The following is a 23,801-nucleotide window of genomic DNA, read 5'->3' as shown; positions in this document are numbered from 1 at the left end:
ACCATATGGCCCAGCAATCCTTCTTTTGGGTATCTACCCCCAAAATTTGAAAACATTCATAAAGGTATATGTATCCCTATGTTTATTGCAGCGTTATTCATGGTGGCCAAGATATGGAAACAACCAAAGTGTCATTTCATAGATGATTGGATAAAGAAGATGTGGTATTTATATACAATGGAATACTACTCTGCCATAAGAAAAGATGAAATACTGCCATTTGGACAACATGGATGGATATTGAGAATATCATGCTAAGTGAAATAAGTCAGATGGAAAAAGTAAGATTTCACTCATATGTGGGATTTAAAACTAAAAGCAACAACCAAACAAAGAAGACAAACAAACAAAAACTCATAGACACAGACAACAGTATGGTGGTTGCCAGAAGGAAAGGGGGGTGGCAGGGAAGGAAGAAGATGGTGAAGGGGGTCAAATATCTGGTGACAGAGGAGACTTGACTTTGGGGGGTGAGCACACAATGCAATATACAGATGATGTATAATATAATTGTACACTTGAAACCTATATAATTTTATTAACCAATGTCACCACAGTAAATTTAATAAAATTTTTAAAGAGGTGTCATAGCCTAAGGCTAGTACAGTGAAAGAAACAGAAAAAGAACCAACAGATAAGGTTGATATGGACTGAATGTTTGTGTCTTTCCAAAATTCATATGTTGAAGCCCTAATCTCCAATGTGGTGGTATTTGGAAGTGGGGTCTTTGGGAGGTAATTAGAGTCAGATTACGTAATGCGAGCGGAGCTCTCATGGTGGCGTTAATGCCCTTATGAAAACGAGGAAGAGATATGAGTGCTCTCTCTCTCCACTGTCCGAGGATACAGCTAGAAGGCCCAGGACAAGTGCCCTCAGTAGACACTGAATCTGCTGGCACCTTGATCTTGGACTTCCCAGTCTCTAGAACTGTTAGAAATGAATGTCTGTTGTTTAATTCACCCAGTCTATGGTATGTTGTTACAGTAGCCTGAGCAGACTAAAACAAAAGTGCCAAAATTGATGCATTTAGTGTTTTTACATTAGCTATTAGGAAGTGAGGAAATTGTTGCACATATATATCTGTGCTTTTATTTCTTAAATTGCATTTGTGGTAGCAGGATTCTAAGATGACCCCCCAATGAGTCTTGGCCTTATATAATTCCAGCCCTCTGTATGCAGACAAAATTTGGGACTTGTTACTAGCCAATACAATATAGCAAAGGTGATGGGATAGCCAGTCCTGTGATGCATCATATTATACAAGACTGTCTTAGACTGGAGAGAGATTCACCAGCTGGCCTATAAGAAGGACTAAGCTGCCATATTGTAAGAGGTATCTACCCAAAAAGAACTGTTGGCAGTCTCTAGGAGCTGAGAGAGGTTCACAGCTGACAGGCAGCAAAAAAAATCTGAAGACCTCAGTCCTACAACCCCAAGGAGCTAAATTTTACCATGAACTTGGAAGAACTTCATGAGCTCCAGAAAGTAATGCAGGCTGGCTTGATTGCAGCCTTGTGAAACCCTGAATAGAGGATCCAGCTACACCATGCCTGGACTCCTGACTCATGGACATTGTGAGATAAGAAATACGTTTTGTTTTAAGCCACTAAGTTTGTGGTAATTTGTTATGCAGCAATAGAAAATGAATATAATACTTAACAAGTGCAAACCATGACATTGTGGAAAGAACATAGCTATGAAACCTAGGAGACTTGGGTTCGTTTCTCATGTCCCAATGAACTTGCTATGGGGCAGCAAGCACGTCACACAACCTTTGGGATTTCAGGGACCTGATAGGTAAGATTAAGGCCTCTTCAAGATTTCTTTCAGATCTTGCTACTAAAATTTCCTGGCTAATATTGACATTATTTGCTACAAGATTTTTAGCCATATCAAGTATACAGCATATACCTCATACTTTAATCTAGCCTTCTTATTTTATTTATTATCATTGTTACCCTCCCCCCAAAGTTTACTAAAATTAGCATCATTAGATTTTGATTTAAGTAGGCAGGAAGAGGTCTAAGGATCTATTCAGAAAGGTGCTTAAGAAAAATTGTGTTTTCTTCTATATATTTTTTCGTTTCAGGTATTACATTTAATTCTTTAATCCATTTTGAGTTAATTTTTTTGTATGCTATAAGCCAGTGGTCTAGTTTTATTTTTTTGTGTATGGCTGTTCAATTTTCCCAACACCATTTATTGAAGAGACTTTATTATATATTCTTGGCTCTTTTGCCATAAATTAGTTCCCTATACACGTGTAGGTTTATTTCTGGGCTCTCAGTTCTGTTCCATTGGTCTGTGGAAGACAAATAGATATCTAAGAGTTATATGAAAATGTGTTCAGCCTCACTAATTATTAGGGAAATTCAGATCAAAACCACAATGAGATGTCACTTCACACATATTAGAATGGCTATTATCAAAATGACAAGAAACAAGTGCTGAAGAGGATGTGGAGAAAAGAGAAGCTCTGTGCACTGTTGGTGAGATTATAAATTGTTGCAGTCATTATGAAAACAGCCTGAAAGTTTCTTTAAAAAATTAGAATAGAATTATCATATGACCAAGCAATTCCTTTTCTGGGTATTTATCTGAAGAATATGAAAAAACACTAATTTGAAAAGATATATGTATCCCTATGTTCATTGCAGGATTATTTACAATACCCAAGATATGGAAACAACTTAAGTGTCCATTGACGGATGATTGGATAAAGATGTGATAAATACACACACACACACACACACACACACACACTCACACTCATACACACCCACACACACACCCCAGAATACTATTCAGCCATAAAAAGATGAAATAGTGCCATTTGTGACAAGATGGCTAGATCTTGAGTGTGTTATTCTAAGTCAAATACCTCAGACAGAAAATGACAAGCTCATAGATATAGACAACAGAATGGTGGTTACCAGAAGGCAAGTGGGGTGAAAGGAGGGCAAGTTAGGTAAAGAGGGTCAAATATATAGAAACAGAAGGAAACTAGACTTTTGGTTGTAAGCACACAATAGAGTGTACAGATATTGAATTACAATGTTGCACATCTGAAATTTATGTTATTAACCAATGCTACCTCCATAATAAAAAAAGAAAGAAAAACTGTGTGATGATCATTATTACCTTTCAGAAATTTCATTGGAAAATTGAAAAGAAGACATAACTATGGTCAAAAAAGAGGAAATGGGAATTTTTTTTTTTATGGAACATTTTCAGGAATGTGAAGGATGGCTTGGATATGATTCCTGTCCCTATTTCTGGACCATTGCACAATGAGGGAACACAGAGCAAACTCTTAGCATCTCTGGAGAGAACTGTGCACATTCCCCGGTGAGACTCTTACGTCAGGAGGCATTTCTTATAGGCCAGCAGGTGAATCTCATCACTGTCAGGATGCTGGTGGTTCAGTGCGTTCATCTTAATGGTGTTCCCTTACTCATACAGAAACGAGAAACGTGAACAAGATGGAGCCACCAGCCATTTTATTTTCCTTTGTCAGTATTAGGAAGCATCATAGTTCATATTTATATTTAGTGTAAATAATGAACCTTGGAGAGGCAATGCCCCATGCTGTGCAGGGTAAATGGTATATTCCCTCCTGATCCCACTGACGCTGTAAACAAAGGAGACTTCTGCTATAAATAGGACCTGGGTCAGGAAACGCTTCATGCAAGTATTAATAATCAATGCACTACACAGTGTAAGGTGAGGACCAACGTAATTATCATCCAGTTAGGAAAACCAATGAAATCCTGAGGAAACGAAGAAATGACTTCCTTTGCTCTGGGTAGCAGTTGGTGTGACCAGGATGAAGGGTTTCTTTATTAATTTAATTTTCCCTGTTTGCACTAATTTAGCTCCACCGTTAACACAGGGGCACTGGAGCCTACTTTAAGAGTCAGCCCTTGGAGCACAGGAGCTAGCTTCATTTGCAAACTCACCACACGACTGGAAGCAACGCTAGAAGACAGAGCTGCCGAAGCCAATCGCTGCCTGGCGCAACCTGTGGCAGGTTCCAGGGCCCAGGCTCTCCCGCTGCCCCGGGAGCAGGTTCCCTCCCCCTCAGTCCTCCTCGACGACGGTGAGCCTGGCTGCTGCTTTCCCTGCACCTGTCGCACCGCCCGGCTTTGGCAGAGTGAAATGAGGAGACAGCTGGAGTCATTATAGTTCCTCTGTTTGAAGGTTGCCCAAATGAAAAACAAACAAACAAATCTGGTGAGTTTCATGTTTCTTTTAAGTGTACAGAAATGCAGCTGCTAAGTGGTGTAGGAGATCAAAGGAGCCTTTTAAATGCAGGACACCAAAGCGTTCTTCCTGGCTGGATCCTTGGTGGAGATTTGTTAGAAAACTTTAGAAGAAAGTTGCGGAAGAGGATTTTAGGTCTATTAAACTTATGTGAATTGTGAAAAGTTCTTTGTAAAGCTCATTAAGTGTCCTCATTGCTGATCTCTGTGGAGAATGTAGTGAGCTCAGAAGTTGTATTTTGGGTGGCAGGTGTCAAGCACATAGTTTAAAACATCTTAGTTTATAGAATGATAAGGTATTATACTTGATTGCCTATTAATTGTCAGTTTCTTAGACAGAAACAAAGATGTATTCTAAAGCATGCAGCAATTTCAGTACTTTGAAATGAAGATGAATCTTAGATCCCAAGTTTGAAGTTTTGTCTTAAAATATAAAGATGTTATATAGGTAAAATAACTAGCATATTATTTTCAGTGCACATTGCATATTTTAAATAGCTTTGACTCCAATGATCAGGGCAAACAAAATTTGTATATATTATTTTCTATCGGTATCTTAATTGTTAATTTTCTTAATATTTCCATTTTTAAAAGAATGTAAAATTATTTATCATTGTAGATTGCAATAGAAAAAGTAAAGGATAGCAGTTGAATATTTAAATTTTCTTATATTTTTAAAGTTACAGTTACAATTTTATTTTGACCAGAATTGGTTAAATTGCTGGTTTATAGATGGTTTGTACTTGAAAGTTATTTTTCTTTAATTTGACATGCTTTAAATGACTTCATCATGTTACTCCTCTATTTAGCAGCAGAAAATTAAAAAATATGCTATATGGGTAGAATAGCATAGCAAATGTGTCTTGTATAATACATTTTAGTTGTTCTTGATGATGTTAGCATGTGTGATAAAATCTGTCTTGGTTATTCTGAGATATTTTTATTTTCTATTTGTTCTCAAACTCAATTATTTGCTTTCGACTAACTTTTTTTCTGGCTAAAATAATATATCTGTATCTAAAAAAATAATTTTCACCTGGGATTGTTTTAGTCCACAAGTTTAATTGAGAACTGTTTCACACTTAGTTATTTTGGTCCAGTTGGAAGCTTATTTTGACAGCTTTAAGGGGCTTGCTGGGGAGGTGGGGAGAGAAAATGAGTGTGGAAGAGGCTCTTGAATTAAATAATGTATAAAGGTTAAACATCAAACACTCATGACTGCCATCATCATAATTCTAAATCACAGCTGAACATGGATATGATCTCTTCCTCCAATAAACCCTAACCTCCTTGATGTATGTTTTCTTCTGTTGACCTGATTTTCATTTTCTTAGCCTCTGGGATGTAGCTCCATAAAAGGTAGGTTTGAGGACAGGAGCCCCCAAAGGTAGGTTTTCATTTCAGATTTATACCAGACAGCTTACCAAAGGAATTCCAAATGAGGTCCTGGTTGGTGGTCTTATCAAAGTTCTGAGCTATAGCGCTGGTTGGTCATCCAGTGGAAGGCAAGTGAATACATGTATGCACCTTATTGCAAGAGAAAGTCTAGTTTTTAAATGATGTGTGTAGAATTTCTCAAAATGAAGTTAAAAAGAGTTGATAGCCATTCAACAAAAAGCCATTTTTTATTTGTTCCCCCCAAATTTGAGGAGTAATTCACAAACATTTTAATTTGGTGATTGGAATATGGTTTGGCTGTTGGGAGGGAACTGTGATGGCCCATCTTCTGCTTTCTCTGTAAAATGCCACCATTTTTCTTATTTTGGTATCCAACAGTATATGTTTAAGTTTTCATTTTCTAATTTACATTTTTAAAATAAAGCCATTCAATTTCTCAAATAAAGCCTCTAATTAATTTCATTAGAATTGTGAGTGGGATATGCGTTACACATGGGAGGTCATGGGAGTTCAAAACTTTATCACAGTTGCCTTTAAAATTCACAGTAAAATTCATGTTACTTTGAAAAAAACTATTTAAAAAATAGTACGTGTTCATTGTAGATAAATTAGAAGATGTAGAAAAGTACAAAACTGGTTATAAAAACCACTCAGTCTCAATAGGTAGAAATAGTTATTAAATATTATTGTGTGTTTATTCATATGAATATTTTTTAAAAAGTGGAATCATACTATATACAAACTGTATTCTGCCTTTTCCCATAAATCATTAATTATTGTCAAACAATCTTGGTTATTTTTAAGTAGCTACATAATGGATAAGCCGTAACTCTTTAAAATATTCCTTTGTTGACATTTAAAGTTTCATTTTATAGTAAGTGGATACAACAAGATTTGCTTGGTACAGTGCGTTTTAGATATTGAAAATATAAGCTCTTCCCTATTTCCAAAATGTGGATGCTTTTTTTACTCCAAAATGGAATACTTCATTATGGAAATGGATAAAGAAGGCTCTTTAAGTGATTTTTATACCTTCATTTTAATTTTAAAGATAAACATAGTAAACACGTGTTATTATAGCTAATGCTGACTGAGTTCTACAAAGATCATTTAGAAAGACATAATAGGCCATTAATACATCCAGGGAACACTTTATAAAGAGCCTCCATTACAAATCATTTAGAACACTTCTCTTCCTGGAGGGTTCCATTACATTTGTAAAGGCACTTGCAACCAAATAGGATATTTGGCTTTATTAAAATTCTCAAGGTACTTTTGATATTACTGCCTCTAATATAACAATAGTAATGTCAGCTGAGGTTTATGGTTTTAGGTGGGTTATAAAATCAGTAGGGAATGATGGATTTTTGAAAACTAATTATCAGCTACTAGCTTAAAATAGCATCTGGCTAGCAGTCCCTGACTCAACAGTTCCCCACTTTACAATTCTTAGGAAGACATTTTAAAAGATGAATTCATAATACTTCCAAAGACCAGTACTGATAGTTAACCTATTGCCAGTTTCGGGGAGAAAGTTCACTGCACTAGAAAATATCAATGACTCAAGTTTCAATGTGACTAGAAAATAGGAAGAAATCCACTTTATGTCTTTTCTTGTGTTTGACTCCTAATTCACAACCTTCTCATCTATACCAAACAGGGAATTGGGTCTGCATCCTTTTCTGGGTGTTCCTTTTGAGGAAGCCCAAGTACTCTCTATATGCTTCTCCTGGATATTAGTATTTCTCTTTGTAAAACTGTCAGAGATGGCAGACCACGTTAACGTGGAGAGAGAGAGGATGGAGAATTACCAGTAGTGCTGGCATCTTGCACCCCTTGGTAAAGCTCTGCAGGCAGGCTGAGCGACTGGGAGAAACCTCAGAGGAGTGCGTACAGAGTGAAGGGTTTTGATGTATCCCAGCTCTTCAGAATAGTGCAGGTGGAGGCTGTCTCCCAAAAGGAACAGTGCCTTTTGGAAAGTGTGTGTATGTGTCTGTGTGTGTTCACGTGCATGCGTGCTTCACACAAAGTTCCTGCATGTCCTAGAGGTGGCCTTGCCTTTAGAGCATCAGAAACCCAAAAAGTGTAGGTAGGAGAAATGCTCAGTCAGTCTACTTCCGAGCAGCAGATCTGAGCAAGGGACGTGACCAGTGGCCAACTAGACCAAGAGTGAGGCCAAGGGCAATTCTTAGTATCCCCTTGTCTGTTAGCAAATACCTGGCTGAATTCTTTTTTATTGAGATCGAGTGCAATTCTGTTAGATAACACATGCATTTAAAAAACACTAGAAGGAAGATAATCTGGCTATCCTCTCGATGGTGAGGTTATGTAATTTTGAGTGATTTTCATTTTGCTTTAAAATAACCTGCTCATAACATTTTAATAATCGGAAAAATTAAGGTTATCCTTAAGTAAGAGAACAACTGAAATAAGTTTATATTCATTGAATTTCAATAAGAAGATGTCAAAACTTCTATTTTCCTGTTGGAGTCTCCCTTAGTGTTACCTTTTAGTTTATCACACATAAGTTGGTTAGGTATGGTAGTAAGGAGACAAGGATTGCTCAGTCACCCAGATTTTCTTCCTTCCTGGAGTAGTGACACCACAAGCCACACCTGAAACAACTCTTTTAATCTCGATAGTTTCCCCCCACCCCCCTTGCACTGGTTAGAGAATGTCAGAGTGTGCTGGGCACCCAAGGTTATGTGATCTGGTGGGCCAGATCCGATTAATGTTTTTAATTGTGTTTTCAAGATGTAACACACCCAGGGAGATTTGTTCCAGATGAATGCAGCACAAAATGAAAAATAAAATAAAACCCCCTCCAAGCACAATATTGTTCTGAATATTTCTTTGAGGCATCAGCAGGTTTTAAATCACTGGAAGATGGACTGAAGGCATTCTCCACATCATTGTGCCTTTCCAGTAATTTGAAATAATGTTTAGTTTTAAACGTTTTTCTGTGTAGCCCTATTCTCTACCTGTCATTGGTGATCTCACCCATTATATTAAAAAAAGATATCAGAAAAAGGTATATGACAAATCATAATGCGGATAGTTATGACTCGAGAGTATTTCATCTGACATAATTTTTTAGTACATAAATATTTCTGCATGTTTTTGTGTGGATGTGTATACTTTCAAAGGTCAAAGACAATACAAAAGGTTTGTTTAGAAAATATTAATTGTGAAATGCATATGTAATAGAGCAAACCATTATATAAAAACTATTGAAACAAATACACGTGACTGTGTTTTGTAAAAATACCACCATTTTGGGGGGATATTTGCAAATATCAAATCATGGAATTTAATTATCTGGGAATTTCTGATAGTTATTAGATTCTTTATGTGATACATATTGTATAAAGTTGAAATAAATAATATTTAAATTGGCTCTTAGAGTGTGCAAACAAAAGCCAATTTAGGGGGAGGATATTTTTGAAAGTAAGTTAATTTGGATTTAGGTCAGTAAAGATCTCACACACACACATTAGGCTTGCAAACTGACTGGTTTCATCTCGATGCTCTTAGTTTAATAAGCAGTTGTTACAAATGACAACGAAGGGGATTTCTTTGCATATTAAGGTACTACTCCATAACTAATGCCATTTTGGTTTGTTGTTGTTGGGGAGTCTCAAGATTTATCTCCAGGGCCTTTAAATGCTGAAAACGCAATAAAAAACCTAGGGTTTTACTTCTCTTTGATTTTGCAATAATTTGCCTTTTCGCTTTGGATTTAAGTAGCCTTAGAAAAGTAGAAATGTCCTTAAACTCTCTCTTACAATTTAGAGTTAAAAAAGAATGTATTGTAATCAGGAGAGTTAGGTGTTTGAGAAATAAAACTCTGTTTGGGAATAGATTTCATGTTATATCAGTTATCCAGAATGTAGAAAATTACTTTGGTTGAGTGTGGACTAGGAGATGTGGTCTTTATCCTGGAGTAGATCGTGGGGAAAATTTGCACACATACTTAAAAGAGTTACTAAATTGTATGTTTCAGATATGCATACTGATAGATTTCAGATAATTAATAACAGGCCTCCTCATTGCTACCTTAAACTCCACTTTTAGGTAACTCAATGAAACTGTGCTATGAAATCCTTCCTACTAGAGATTCCATAATCTCTAAAACAAAAGAAATAATATAAACCCATTTTAAATGTTTAGGTCCTGGTCACTAATATTGAGGCTTTGTTTCCAATTAAGATTTCTATAGGAAGTTAAAATCACACAAGCATAACAAACAGCATGAGCATCTCTGGATAAATACTGTAACTATCTGAGCCGAGGGGTAGTAGTTGTCTTTATTTTTTAAAGCTAATCACATGAGGAGAATTAATTGTTGACAGTGACTTGGAGTAAGTGTGGAAACTAGGGATCTTTATAACCTTAGCTATCACACAGTTGTTTTAACAGCCATATTCACTCCTTACAGACACAAGTGTCTGGGTGTGCTGTTTCTTTACCTTTAAGTTCCTAAGCATCTCTTTGAAAGTAAAATTTTCCAGTACGTAGCTATCCAAAAATCAGATATTTAAAGGTGATGATGATTCAGGAAGCTAATAGAATAGGAACTGTTTTAAGTTGTTCTTTCAATCTGAATATAGTTGCTAAAATAACGATGTAGTTTGGTTTCAGTACAAAAAAATAAAATATATGCCAAGAATGCTTTTTTTTTTTCCTTTAAATAAGTCTTCAAAGGACTAGAGAAAACTTCCTGACTTGTATCATCAAAAGGATATGAATTGTGTAGAACCCTAGATTTTGTATAGATTTTAGTTGAAAATTTTGGGTGAAATGGGCAAATTATTTTCTCATTCCCTGTATTTTTTGTAGTTTCATTGCATTTCTGTTAGTTTCTTTGGGCACAGTAGATATATACTAAAATTCTCTTTAAAAACCTTCTCTGTAAACATTGGGAGACGTTGCCAGTTCTAAATTGACAATTTGGCAAATGTGGAAATCAACATTGTTTGTAGAGAGGCTAAAATTTCACAGGCAAACTGTTTTCTGTGTACCATTTGATCTGGTGGCATTTGAAGAGAAAATCTCTTTGAGATTATTAATTTATAGCACAACCTGTTGCATAACCTGCCAAACTATGGCTACTGTTTTCTTCAAGCCAAACTTGCATTTCTCACCTTTTGTGAGTAGTGACTTTATCTTTTACAGAATTTATAGCAAACAGAGAAGTTAAAATTGAATATGGAGTTGAAACATCCTTTCATTTTTTTTTTAAGGTTGCTATTTAGTTTATGATTTATGTAGGCCTCCTCCTGCTCAAATCTCATTTTGTAGCTTGCCTCAATCAGTATTTATCAAAGTGGGAGCAAAAAAATAATTGCTGGAGGTGGATCCCTGGGATCTGCTTATTCAACAGGCATCTCTAGGTAAACTTTGAGAGTCGTGCTTTAGGTGTTTCAGATGCTTTGAAAGAAGATGAAATACATGCACCTCCTTCCCACGTCCACTCCCATACAGTAGATATTTACTCAGCATTTTGACAAAGGGTTTCGTATGGAAGAAATTAACCTGGGTGGCTAAGATTGGATTGTCTAAGAGTTTAGTGTATGCAGTGCACCAGAGGTTAAAGAAGAGCTGACATGTAATCCTAAATGATGAATGTAGATATAATAATCATGGAGAGAAATTTTCATGACATTTCCTGAATTTTTAAACAAAATGTCAGTTTTCAGCATTATTGTCTGTCATTGTCATACTGTCATCATTAGCAGTGGCAGTTTAAAACATTGTGATTTAAAGTTGCGTTAAAGAGGTCTAAATGGTTTCCAAACTGTGGGGAAGATCTTGACCTAGAGCTGACAACTTACAGCAAAGAAATATTCATATGTAAATAAGTTAATGCTAAAATCTAATAATAAAAAAGTTCAATCATTTGTACCCCTGTTGACGTTTTTCAACTGAAATTTTGACTCTTCACAAATCAAAGAATGGTTAAATTATAGGCCACCCCAAATAAACATAACATGCACACCATCTTGATATGCTACTGAAAACAATAGAATGAAATAAATAACAGGAGAAGAGGCACAAGTTATTAAATCTGCTGATTTGAGACTTTTAAAAATATATAAATTTTATATAATAAAATAACTGTATGAGTTGAGTCATATGAGGAGTGATTTGTGAGGGAAACAGTATTTAATAGTGTTCTAGGAGGGGCCGATAAAGCAAATTTTTTAGTATTTGGGGGTTCCTAATATTAAGTAGCTCATAATTACTGTGTTTCTCCAAAATAAGACCTACCTGGAATATAAGTCCTAGCATGATTTTTCAGGATGGCATCCCCTGAACATAAGCCCTAATGTGTCTTTTGGAACAAAAATTAAACATAAGACCTGGTCTTATTTTTGGGGGAAACATGGTATTAGTAACCCCACAATTTATAATATGCTAAATACCATTTTAGACACACAAATGTTAGAAGAGAAGTTAGGCAGAGTTCTAAACTTTGCCTGGGGAAGTTCTGGAAGGTTTTTCAGAACAGATGACCCTAGAGCTGCTATAGATTAGTATGTGCTGAAGAAATATTTGTATAGTATCATTAGTATTGCTCCTCGTGACAATTGACCTGGGAATTAGATATTTTTTTTAGATTAGTTTTTCAGTGGATTGGTTTAACTTTAATCTATGTCTTTGGATATCTTAGTTTCTCCCTTTCTTCCTGTCTGTAAATACAATTGAGGTAGCAATGAAACCTAGTTGGGGCTTTGATAAAATGCCTCTAATGCTGTTCAATGTGCATCTAAGTTTTAGAAATTCTGGGTCTTTTATACAAAAAGCTGTGGAAATGTGTTGAAGGATGCTGAGTTGCAGCTTTTGCGAATGGGAAAAGATGTCACAGAAGGATATGTACTTAAAGGATAGTTTGAGATTTTTTAAAAAATTTGAATAGATGATGGGTGTGTCCGCTAAGCAATACTGTGTGTCTTTTTGTGTATGTGTGTTTTCTATGTATATCTTTGTTTTTCTTCTTTTTAAATTTTATTTTTAATTTATTAAATTTCTTGGGGCGACATTGGTTAATAACATTATATGTTTCAAGTGTACCATTCTGTAATACATCATGTGTATATTGCACTGGGTATTCACCACCCCAAATCTAGTTTCCTTCCATCACCATATATTTGACTTCTCATACCTTTTCTACCTTCCCCCTCTCCCCTTTTCCCTCTGGTAATCACCATACTGTTGTCTGTGTCTATGAGTTTTTGTTTTTTATTTGTTCGTTTGTTGTTTTCAGTTTTACGTCCTGCATGTGAGTGAAATCATATGGTTCTTGATTTGTTCTGTCTGAATTATTTCACTTAGCATGATATTCTCAAGATCCATTCACGTTGTCACAAATGACAATATTTCATTTTTTCTTTTGGCTGAGTAGTATTCCATTGTATATATGAGGAGTGACTTGAAAGACTTCACTTATCTAGGATACCACAGATGTAGAGTTCTGACAATTAAGTTTTGCGAACTTGTTACAAAGATGTTGCTAACCTTTCTTGATATCGGAGGGATTATTCATTAGGGATTTGTACCAACTGGACAAACAGTTAACCAAGTTTACTATTTGGAAGTGCTGAAAAGGCTGCGTGAAAAAGTTAGACGACTTGAACTTTTTGCCAACTATACATGGCTCTTGCATCATGACAATGTACCAGCTCACACGGCACTGTCTGTGAGGGAGTTTTTAAACAGGCTATTGAGAGTATTGGAACACTCTCCTTCCTCACCTGACCTGGCCCCCAGTGACTTCTTTTCTTTACCCAAAGATAAAGGAAATATTGAAAGAAAGACATTTTGATGACATTGAGGACATCAAGGGTAATACGATAAAAACTCTGATGGCCATTCCAGAAAGAGAGTTTCAAAACTGCTTTGAAGGGTGGACTAGGTGCTGGCATCCATGCACAGCTTCCTAAGGGGAGTACTTCAAAGGTGACCACAGTGATATTCAGCAATGAGCTATGTAGCATTTTTCCTAGGATAAGTTCGTGAACTTAATTGTCAGATCTCATGTGTACCCATTTTCTTTAATCAATCATTCATCGAAGGACACTTTCCATTGAGGAAAGCTGGTGGTATCAAGACAGCTGATTGATGGGTTCCTCTTTAAATATTTCCCTCATAACCACATCTTTATCAACAGCTGGAAAAGAAATAAAGAAAAAACGGGAAAGGTAAATGGGATCAAACATATGGTGATAGAAGGAGAACTGACTCTGGGTGGTGAGCACACAATGCGCTATATAGATGATGTATTACAGAATTGTACCCTTGAAACCTATTGCCACCCCAATAAACTAGAAACAAAAACAAAAATAAAAAAACAGGGGGAAGGTAAGTAAAATCTTACATTTTAAGTAAGTAACGTAGGTGAGGTGCTCAGACTTTTAACTGCTAGTCAAAGAGAAATGGGGCTAAGAATGAGAAACAGTTTGAGGTCAACTTGGTATTAACCACACTGAAAGTTTAGAACGAATCTCTTGGAAGAGCACTTGCCTACAAGCTAACAAAATTTTGGAAGAGTGGTTAAAGGAAATCATATATAGCAATGAGAAACATTTACCTTCTTTAAAAATTGCTTTCTAATATCCAATTTAAAAATGATGCTCATTTAATGAATAATTTTATTTTAATTTGCCAAATTTTACACTTAAGTAGAAAAACCTCTTTTATAAGGAAGATCTGACTAGTCATTCACATTGGTGGTGGGGCACTTACCATGTGATTTGAATTATACGAGGGAGGCAACCTTGCCACCTCATGGTAGTATATTAAAATTGTAATTTTAATTTCAGTTCAAGTTGAGGTAGGAACTTCTAAAAAGTGGTAAATACTAAACAGCAGAATAGAGAAATGACAGGAAATATCATCTTCCTTTTCCTTGAAAGCTGCTATATGAAACATATGGTTAAGAAAGATTACGGAAATCTCTAGAAAGCCCAAGGTAGAAAAAATACTTTAATTGGCAAAATCTCCTTCACTGACGGATCTTTCTTATTAAATGTAAAACACTGAATACTAAGAAAAAATTAAATATCTTTATTGAAAGGTTAAGTGAGTGGAACATAGTCAAAGAATTGTCATATAACGTTTATCAGCTCCAGAGGAAAAAAGGGGATTGTCAATCCCTTGTCTGTCAATCATTGGGACAATACTTTCTATATTTATTAAGTCAATGATATACAGCATTCAAAAATCACAAAAGCAGGCTGATGTTCTCAAGGCAAAAAAGTCTCTTTTAATAAGAAACGAATAACTCTGTGGTTGCTCTCTATCTTTCCTTGCCTTTGTGACTGTTATTTCCTTTGTGTCCTTTTCCCATCTAGCATTATTTTTAGCATTGAAAATAAAATTTCTAGTCAGCCAGACATATTTTTCAGAATCTATAGATTAATTCTTCCTTTGATATTATGCTTTTAGAATTGAGTTCGATAATTAACTCTAGGGATAGTAAGAGCAAAACCAAAAATACATCCTTTTAAGTGTGTTTCTTCTCATAAATCTTCAAATCTTTAGCCATCACGCCATAAAAGCACATGATCCTGTTCTCTTTTCTATCCACCTCATTATAAGAATTCCCTTAGGGAAGAGCTGACAACACTTGATGAATTGAGGGAGTCATTCAGGCATCTTGCAGAAAAGTCTCTTTGAGAGGTGAGCAACCAAATGTCACCCTGAACTTTTGATATATTATTAGTGATTTCATGAAAGTGATCAGGTATGTTAGTCTAGTTTTGTATCCTTCTTGTTTGTGTTTAACACATAGACCATCCCACTCACTAGTTCCTCAATTTAGCTTCCTCACAGAAAAAGTGCACCCTTCAAGGTGCTGCCTAGAAATGCTGCAACGATGACTTCCAAACTTGTTCAGGTCGCTGAGAACTGGGGAGTCTGTTGTGGCACAGTGTAACAACGATAAAACAGACTTTGAATATATTAAATATATGTTCGGAACTCGTGAATTATGTCATACTAGATTTTATTGTACATAAGTGGTAGCAGCAACCAAAGGTTGAAGAAAACTTACAAGAGATTATAAGAGACTTAGTAGTGTTTTTGCTCATTAACCCATTGCTTTCATTTGCAAATTGGAAAAGGAATTAGTTTGGGTGAAAACTAACCCATTTCCTTTTGTGATACCAGTGTTTGACATACTTTGAAAACATTATGCCAAGGTCAGTGTGTCTCAACCCTGGATGTGCATTAGAATCACCTGAACAATTAAAAAAAAATCACATCAACACCAGGATCCACCCGATGGACATGCTGAGAATTCTTGGGTATTTTACTCAAGCATTTATAGTTTGAAAAAATTTTCCAGGTGATTCCAGTGTACAACCAAGGCTGTGGATGTTATGCTGGGCAACGGCTATCGATAGATGTTGCGGAAGAGTCTACTCGGACTTCGTCTGTGATAGGCAGGTTGACTGTTATTGTTACTTACCTGATGTTCTCTGGTTGATAGTAGCAACAACCGCAGCCAATCAGCTGCTGCAACCTACCTGCCTCCCAAAGACGAATACATTCAGTCTCCATATCACATAGACCAATCCCTCTAAGATATGTCCGTTCTGTCTCCTTTGCTCCATATATGCCTTAGTTCCTTTAACAGTTTAAAATTCACTTGCTTCTAGAATAGATAGCATTGCCTAGTGGACAGAGAATAGGAAGTAAAGTCAGGCAGATATGGTTGAAATTCTAACTCAGCTATTTATATGTTGATGCTTGGCTTTCTGAACTTTTGTTTCTTCAGCTGTACACTGTGGGTTAAGATTAATTCCATCACCACATGTAATCTGTGTCTGTTATAACTCTTCACATCTTAGATCCACAGCTCCCTTCTATATGACAGTAATAAATACTAGTAGTTATAGTTGTCTTGCAAATTTGCTTGCTTCATGATTTTGTAGTTTGGATCCACGGCTAGATTTCACATATTTTTGTCAGGGATGCTCTCTCATTTCTTGGTCATTCCTAATCTTTTCATTATCCCCAACCCCAATCTTGTACGTATCTCAGCCCTTATACAGTTTTCTGTACAGTAGCTGTGTTCTAACTGTTGATGATAGACTGTTCTTTCTTGATTTCAAAGTTCTATAGACACCCTAATGTAAATACTGGAAACAATTGCATAGAATCAAATCTTCAGTAGTTCAATTAATAAACTACGTAGAATTAAATTGAAGGCATTTTGAAATATGATATTTTGAAATATTTGTGCAATACCAAGTAAAATCACCATTTTAAACTAGCATGAAGCTCTAATGGTATTTTCATGTAAAACGCATTTTTTTCATTAATAATCGGAGGCTGTATAATTGTATAAATGCGTACACAAAATCAGAGAGTCTGCCAAGAATTTCAGCAGACAATTTACATTTCTTTCTAATGTAAAATCAGTTACTGTGGCCTGTTTTCTTGAGCTCAAACATAGCTTTAATTATATCTAGGGACCGTGCCTTATAGTCCTGCAAGTTTTCACACTCTGATGCTAAGAGCAGATGGAAAAAGATGCTATAATATTACAATGTAGTTTTGCAAATAGGTGTGAAGAGTCAACCTTCTAAAATTTCATAGGCTTCAGCTTCTGATGGCTGCACCTGTGCAGTTGCAAATATTTTTATAATGTAGCTAACATTCCTTCTTTGGGATTTATCTTTATTGCGTTTAGGCTTCAAGTCTGGTTCCATAATCATTTATTTGGAGTCTTGCCTATGAAACTGATCAGACAGAAGGGCTGCCCATAAAGCTGAGGGTAGGAAGGGAGAAGGGCCTGAGGGTTAGAGTCAGACTGAAGGAATTCTGTGCATGCTTCTGCCAAGGATGAAGAGCTACAGTGTATTGGGGAGGAAAACTAGGAGCACAAAATACATACTCCAACATCACTTTATTGAGTAAACATTTGAGTGAATGAACAGAGACCCAACTATGTACCAGGCACCACCACAGGTTCTTACATCGATGACTCTCCTACCTGATTGACATTTAGAGAACTTTCTCCAACCAATGCAGTCTTCAACTAGATAATTCAGGTTCTAAATTTCCTATTAGTTCACTATTTCAGTAAAGGAGGTATATTGTTAGAGAATTAAAAAAAGTTTATTTCCATTTATTGATATTCCATAGCTTTGAACAGTCAGTGTGAAAGAAATTTAAACATTGAAATAAATTTAAATATTCTTCATAAAAATTAGTGCAAAATAAGAGTGACAATTTTGTCTTCAGGTTCTAGAAATGTATGCGTTTCATGGTTCTCCCCACTCCATGAAGAGATACCATATAGTCTTGTACCGATTTTATACCCTACAACTCTCAGGAGACATTACCATGATGAAAGCGAATGGCAATCCCTAGAATTGTACAGTGCATAACTTGGACAACTGTACCTGGTGGCCCAGAATATATGACCTACTCTTTTCAAACAATACTTGGCATTCATGAAGTATAATAATCGTTTATATGAAGATCTTTTTTATTCAATACCACAGCAGAGTGTTACATGCAGTTGTCATTAGGGGAAGCAATAACTTCCCAATACTTCCCTAATTTCTGGTTAACTATATTAGATGACCTCGGACCTTTTATCGAGGACCAGTTGGTGGCTTGACTTTCTCCCTCATTTTCTGCCATCTTACATTAACCAATTTCAATCACTTACCTGAAGTACAGGTTTCAGGTGACTATTTCAATTTGCCGTTCCCTAGGGCAGTATATCTCCAATTTGCCTGAGTTAACAATAACTGTGTCTGTAAATAATACAGATTCCTAGTGTCCATTTTATGTTTGTAGAATCAGAAGTTCTAAGGTAGGGCCTGGAGATTTGTGTATCTGCTCTTGGGTACATATTTCTTATGTTGTGGAATTTCCTTACCATAAGATATTGCTGCCGCAGAATGTCTCCCACAGAACATCTCCATTACCAAAGCCTATAACAAAAGCCAAATGGTAGGTCAGGGGTATCCCAGGAACTTCTTTCAGGGTCTTCAAATATGCACATTCAGAAGATCCTCACAGTGGTTTTTGCAAATTACTCAATTACATAATGTTCTTAGGTCCATCCTATTTGAGTCAGAGCTGTTACAAAATGGGGAATGCTATTACAGCTAACAAAGAGGCTCCTCACCGACCAGCAGATGTCCATCACTCATCAAATGCAGGGAAGCCTGCTCTGATGGAGCTAGAGGGGAGTCCTGTGCATGATTAAGAAAACTCTTTGGAATTCTGCCATCTTGCTCAGGCTGCAGAGTACTTGCCCACAAACCACTTCATGGGAGCCACACAACACATCATGAAGAAGGCATGACTATGAGGGAACTAACAGTCAATGAATCTAACTCAGTTTCCCAAAAACAGCCAGCAAAGGGTATGGCCAGAAGGCACTTCCAGTTCTCAGGGATTCCAGCTTAATAATGTTTTTTGAAAATACCACAGTGCGTCTCTCTAAGTGTGTGTATGTGTGTGTGTGTGTATGGGGGGGGGGTGTTCTGAACTATTGATTACTCTGTAGTCATGAGCAAGATAGATGTTTTGGGGTGAGTGTGTGGCCCGTGGCAATGTGCATGCAAGGGTGCTGAATTGTAGGGTCATATAGGAATATTCTGGATGTGAAGTGGCTTTTCTATGATCATCATGTCATCTGGGAGGGCATTTTGCTCTGTGGCAAAAATGAAGAAAACCCAAACAACATATGCTAATTCTGGTTCAGACTCCTCAGCATTTTTTCTCTGCCTGCCTCCATTTGGGCACCAGTGCTTAGGGATGCTGAATATTCTCTTCTCCCAGGTGAAGAGCGTCGATTCCTAGGGATATGGGCCCAAGGGGATTTTGGTAGTGGACTCTGCCTAGAAGCGGTTGAGAAACAAATGTCTAGGGAGTGCCTTCCCAGTTATCATAAATATCATTATTGAATGGGTGGATTTGGGGTCTTCAACGGTCCTGTCATCCTTGGGTTCTGGCAAAAGACTTTGAGTATTATTTCACCTCAGGGATAACAACACAGTGCCTTCCAAATGATTCTCAATAAATAATTGGCTTTGGCATTTGCTTAGGTTACAGTTATGCCTTGCCTATAATTTTAGGCAAAATTTTAGCAAATGTTTTAGACAGGTAAAATAATGTTCCAAGGCAGGTATCTTTACATTGGGGTTCACACACAGTGGGGGTGCATGAAGACTTTCCAGACTCTTAACATTAATATTTACTTTTCTCTAATATTTATGGGCTTGAGGTTTGTGGGTTCCTCCCCACCCCCCCTCCACAAAAGCCTTTTCTCGGGTGACGGTGTAATTTATCATTCAAACTGCAACACTTTTGAGAGTGAATGGGGCACTATTAATAGTTATGCCAAGGCAACACATGTGAACTGGGATTATAGACAAAACTGCACTGTGTGGTCACATTACACTTCTCCCATTTTCCAAAGGAAGGCAAGCGTCTTCTCCCTCCTGATTCTGACTATGGTAAATGACTCTAAATTGAGTAAACTTCTGGATGACAAACAAATAGTCATTTGAGACTACATGGCACTTTAGGGAATAACTAGTACCAGTAAGGCAAAAATTTGCAATGAGAACTAGTGAAAAGGTGGTACCTCATGTTATCCATGAAATCATTCACGGTGACTCTCTGTGACTTCTCTTTCTCCCTTTCTATCTTAGAATTGGGAATTGAGATGGTTGTCACACAAGCATGTGTAGTAACACACTTACTTAAAATGAAAATGAAACCTTGGTTTATAGGATGGAACATAAATCTGAGTTTGGCTGATGGGTTTGACAGTGAGGAAGTGTTACCCTCAGGCTGTGTGACAGAGAATTTACCCTGAAGTAAATGACTAATTTTTCAGCTCTCAGGTTTTGAAAAGAAAATTTTTAAAAATCCATATGCATTTTACCATTACCATAAATTATACCTGTAGCAGCTAATCACACCATATCACAATTTTTAAATATTAACTTAAAAATACACAACTGGTACAGATCGTTTTCCACAGTTCTGTTAGCAAAAAATCTTTGAAACCAGTTGAAGTGTTTACATTGAAGTTTTCATGATGTTTACTGTCCTGAACCTGTTGCGTCCCTGTCACTGTGTTTAACCACGGTGGCAGCCACATATTGCCAAATGCACCCTCTCACAAGCACACACGTGCACTACTGTAGGCCAGTAACTCTTCAAATGATTGAATCCCATGTTACAGAAGGTACCCGAGGAAAGAAAATGATGATGGGAGTGATCCCTTTCCTTCTTCTTGCTAAGATGAAACTACTGAGTTTTTCCAGTTCTGGAACTTGAAGGTAAGAAACAAAAAGAAAAGGTTCAAAAAAAGCGCCTGCTGCTTTAGAACAGAAGAGGGTAAAGAGAGCCAAACGGGAACTACTTGGTTAGTGGTGGCTTGCTCACCTGTACAAAGGAGCTATCATAAACATAAATATTGTAATTACATAAATATGGAGGCAAGCTTGCTGGTGGGCAAATAGGAATTCTTAACCTAATTCCTATCTATGTCTCTGCATAGTTCTGAAAAAGTTAGTTCTCTCTCAACAGTCGACAATACTAATGTACCTTTGGTACCTGACAAGAAATGTACAAAAAGGGGCTTATATTTTGTAGGTTCTTCCTTAGAAAATGGCAACCCTCTCATATATTATTCTGTTTGACTTCAACAAGAGTAGTTCACCACATGTGGAAATGGCATTCATGCTAAAGAAGGCAATGCTCAAGAGCAATTTTTCAAGGCTGGAAGATTTAAATATCTTCCGGGTTGCACTCTGCTTCTTGTATAAACTACTCATAATTCAGCAAATTGGCCTGCGGAATAGTTCGTTGACTCATGCCTAATTAAAGAATGTCTCTATATCCAAGAGAAAACAATGAATGTGTAATTTACAAAATATTTTTAACATTTGACAAAGCTAATTATACTGACACTGCTGCTGTAGGTAACCCAAAACTAACTGCATTATAATTATAATGGCACAGATTTAACCCACGGCTGCAGGCTTCAAACATTTTCTTTCTTCTACTCCCAAACTAGTAATTTTTCACAAAAGTTCATAAAACTCTAAATAATATATTATTAGAAGGCAAGCAGTACAATGAATTCATGAATGCAAATTGACACAATTTGGCATGCTATCCAGGTGAAGATTGGGTGTAAATTGTGTAAGTAGATTGAAACAGATGCGCCTACAAATGGAAAGATGGGTTGACACATTAGATATTAATATTTGTGTAGGTTTTCTCCTTGTTTGTTGATTTTCACCAATCTTTCTTTTTTCTCTTCTTCTCTTCTTCTTCTTCTTCTTTCTTCTTCTTCTTCTTCTTCTCTTCTCTTCTCTTCTTTTCTTCTTCTCTCTCTCTCTCTTCTTCTTCTTTCTTCTCTTCTTCTCTTCTTCTTCTTCTTCTTCGCGCTAGCAAATTAACACTTAATATTAATGGTTAGGGGTGAGGTCTTAACATATATTTTCCCATGGAAGTCCATATTTAATAAAGTGGAATGTTAGTCCAAAACATGACAGAGGGGAAATTATATAAAATTGTTTCAAACCATGAGTCTTGTTCATTTTTCTTCCTATTTCTGCTGCCCCCTGACCAGATTCAGACACTTCTTTCAGGGTTGGAATATTAAGCAGTTTCTCTTCTCTTGTGTCCCTCTATTCACATCATTCTGCCTCTTTAGATTAATCTCTCTGAGTGTCACCATCGTTTACACCCCATTCGATGGCTCAGACTACCAACAGTTGATACTACTTAGGCCTGCCATCAAAACTACTACCATTTATTCAGTATTTACCAAATATGAAGGACTGTGTATGCATGTTGTTCTATTTAATCCTCACAATAACCCCATGAAATAGATATCATCTCCCTCTTTATGTAAGGAAAGAGAAGCTCGGAGAATTTGAATAATATTTTCAAGGTCGTATAGCTAATAAGTAGTGGAGCTGTGATTTGAAACTGATCTACCCGATTCCAAAGATTATGACTTCAACTGCTAGGCTAGACTTGCTCCAAACAGACTCCAAAATCTGACTCTAATTTACCCTTTTACCCAATTACTTCCCCACATCTCATATTATTCATTCATTCATTCAAAAATATTTAGTATCTACCATGTGCCACAGACTGGTAAGGAATGGCTGGTCCCTGCCTTCCTATTGCTTATAGTCTAGCAATGATATGTTTGTGCTTTAGGTAACCTGGTCAAATGATGTTCTCTAAGCTTGCAATGCACTTTCCCTTCCCCATGGCATTTTCTAATGCCTTCTTGCCAGATCCTACTTATCCTTTGTCTCATGTCTTTCCCCTCCAAGATGTTTTTCCTAAACCACTCAAACCTATGGAGATTTATCCCTCTCTGAAGTTACAGTTTAATTCATTCTCTAGGTTCACTAGCTCTGCCACCAATTAGCTATGTGACTTTGGGAAAGTTATTTAACTTCTCTGTACCTTAGTTTCCTCATTTACGAAGTGAGGATAATAATAATATCTATCCCATATAGTTTCTGTGAGGATTAAATGAATTGATTTATGTAAAGTGCTCAAAACAGTGCCTGGCACATATTAACAAAATGTGCTAACAATACTACCATGTTTCCCTGAAAATAAGACCTAGCTGGACCATAAGCTCTAATGTGTCTTTTGTAGCAAAAATTAATATAAGACCGAGTCTTATTTTAATATAATGTAAGACCGGGTCTAATATAATATAATAATAATAATATATAGATATGATATGATATGATATGACATAATATAATATAGTATATTAATACTGGGTCTTATATTAATTTTTGCTCCACAAGACGCATTAGATCTGGTGGCCCGGCTAGGTCTAATTTTTGGGGAAACACGGTACTGTATTATCTCAAAACACAAAATTCAACATAGTAAATTTGAAGATCTACTTAGATTTATTAAACTCTGATGATTGGGCAGCATCCCATCTGGTAATTAGAGGGATGCTAATAGAGGTTGCACAAAATGGAAGGTTTTTATAGAGACAAGGTAGGGCAAGGGAGCTATTATGAAAAGAAAAGACAGAATTATTTTTAGGCCAGGACATCTTTTTGGGGAGGAAGGGGCCACTGGGTTTTCTCATGTAGATTGCCTTTT

General features: G+C 36.5%; 1 protein-coding gene across 1 annotated transcript in view; it reads left to right on the top strand.

The window, feature by feature from the left end:
• The first annotated feature begins 4,194 nt into the window (after positions 1-4,194).
• Positions 4,195-23,801, top strand: part of TRPM3 (transient receptor potential cation channel subfamily M member 3) — an 817,113-nt gene continuing 797,506 nt past the window's right edge. Inside the window, exon 1 of the mRNA XM_033122317.1 lies at positions 4,195-4,233. Within this exon, the coding sequence (XP_032978208.1) occupies positions 4,210-4,233 (24 nt within the window). The 5' untranslated portion in view covers positions 4,195-4,209. The remainder of the gene's footprint in view (positions 4,234-23,801) is intronic.

The sequence above is a fragment of the Rhinolophus ferrumequinum genome, chromosome 12, assembly GCF_004115265.2.
Source record: "Rhinolophus ferrumequinum isolate MPI-CBG mRhiFer1 chromosome 12, mRhiFer1_v1.p, whole genome shotgun sequence".
In the NCBI taxonomy this organism is placed as follows: Eukaryota; Metazoa; Chordata; class Mammalia; order Chiroptera; family Rhinolophidae; genus Rhinolophus; species Rhinolophus ferrumequinum.
The sequence above is the reverse complement of the archived record's forward strand: the minus strand, read 5'-3'. Positions and strand labels throughout refer to the sequence as shown.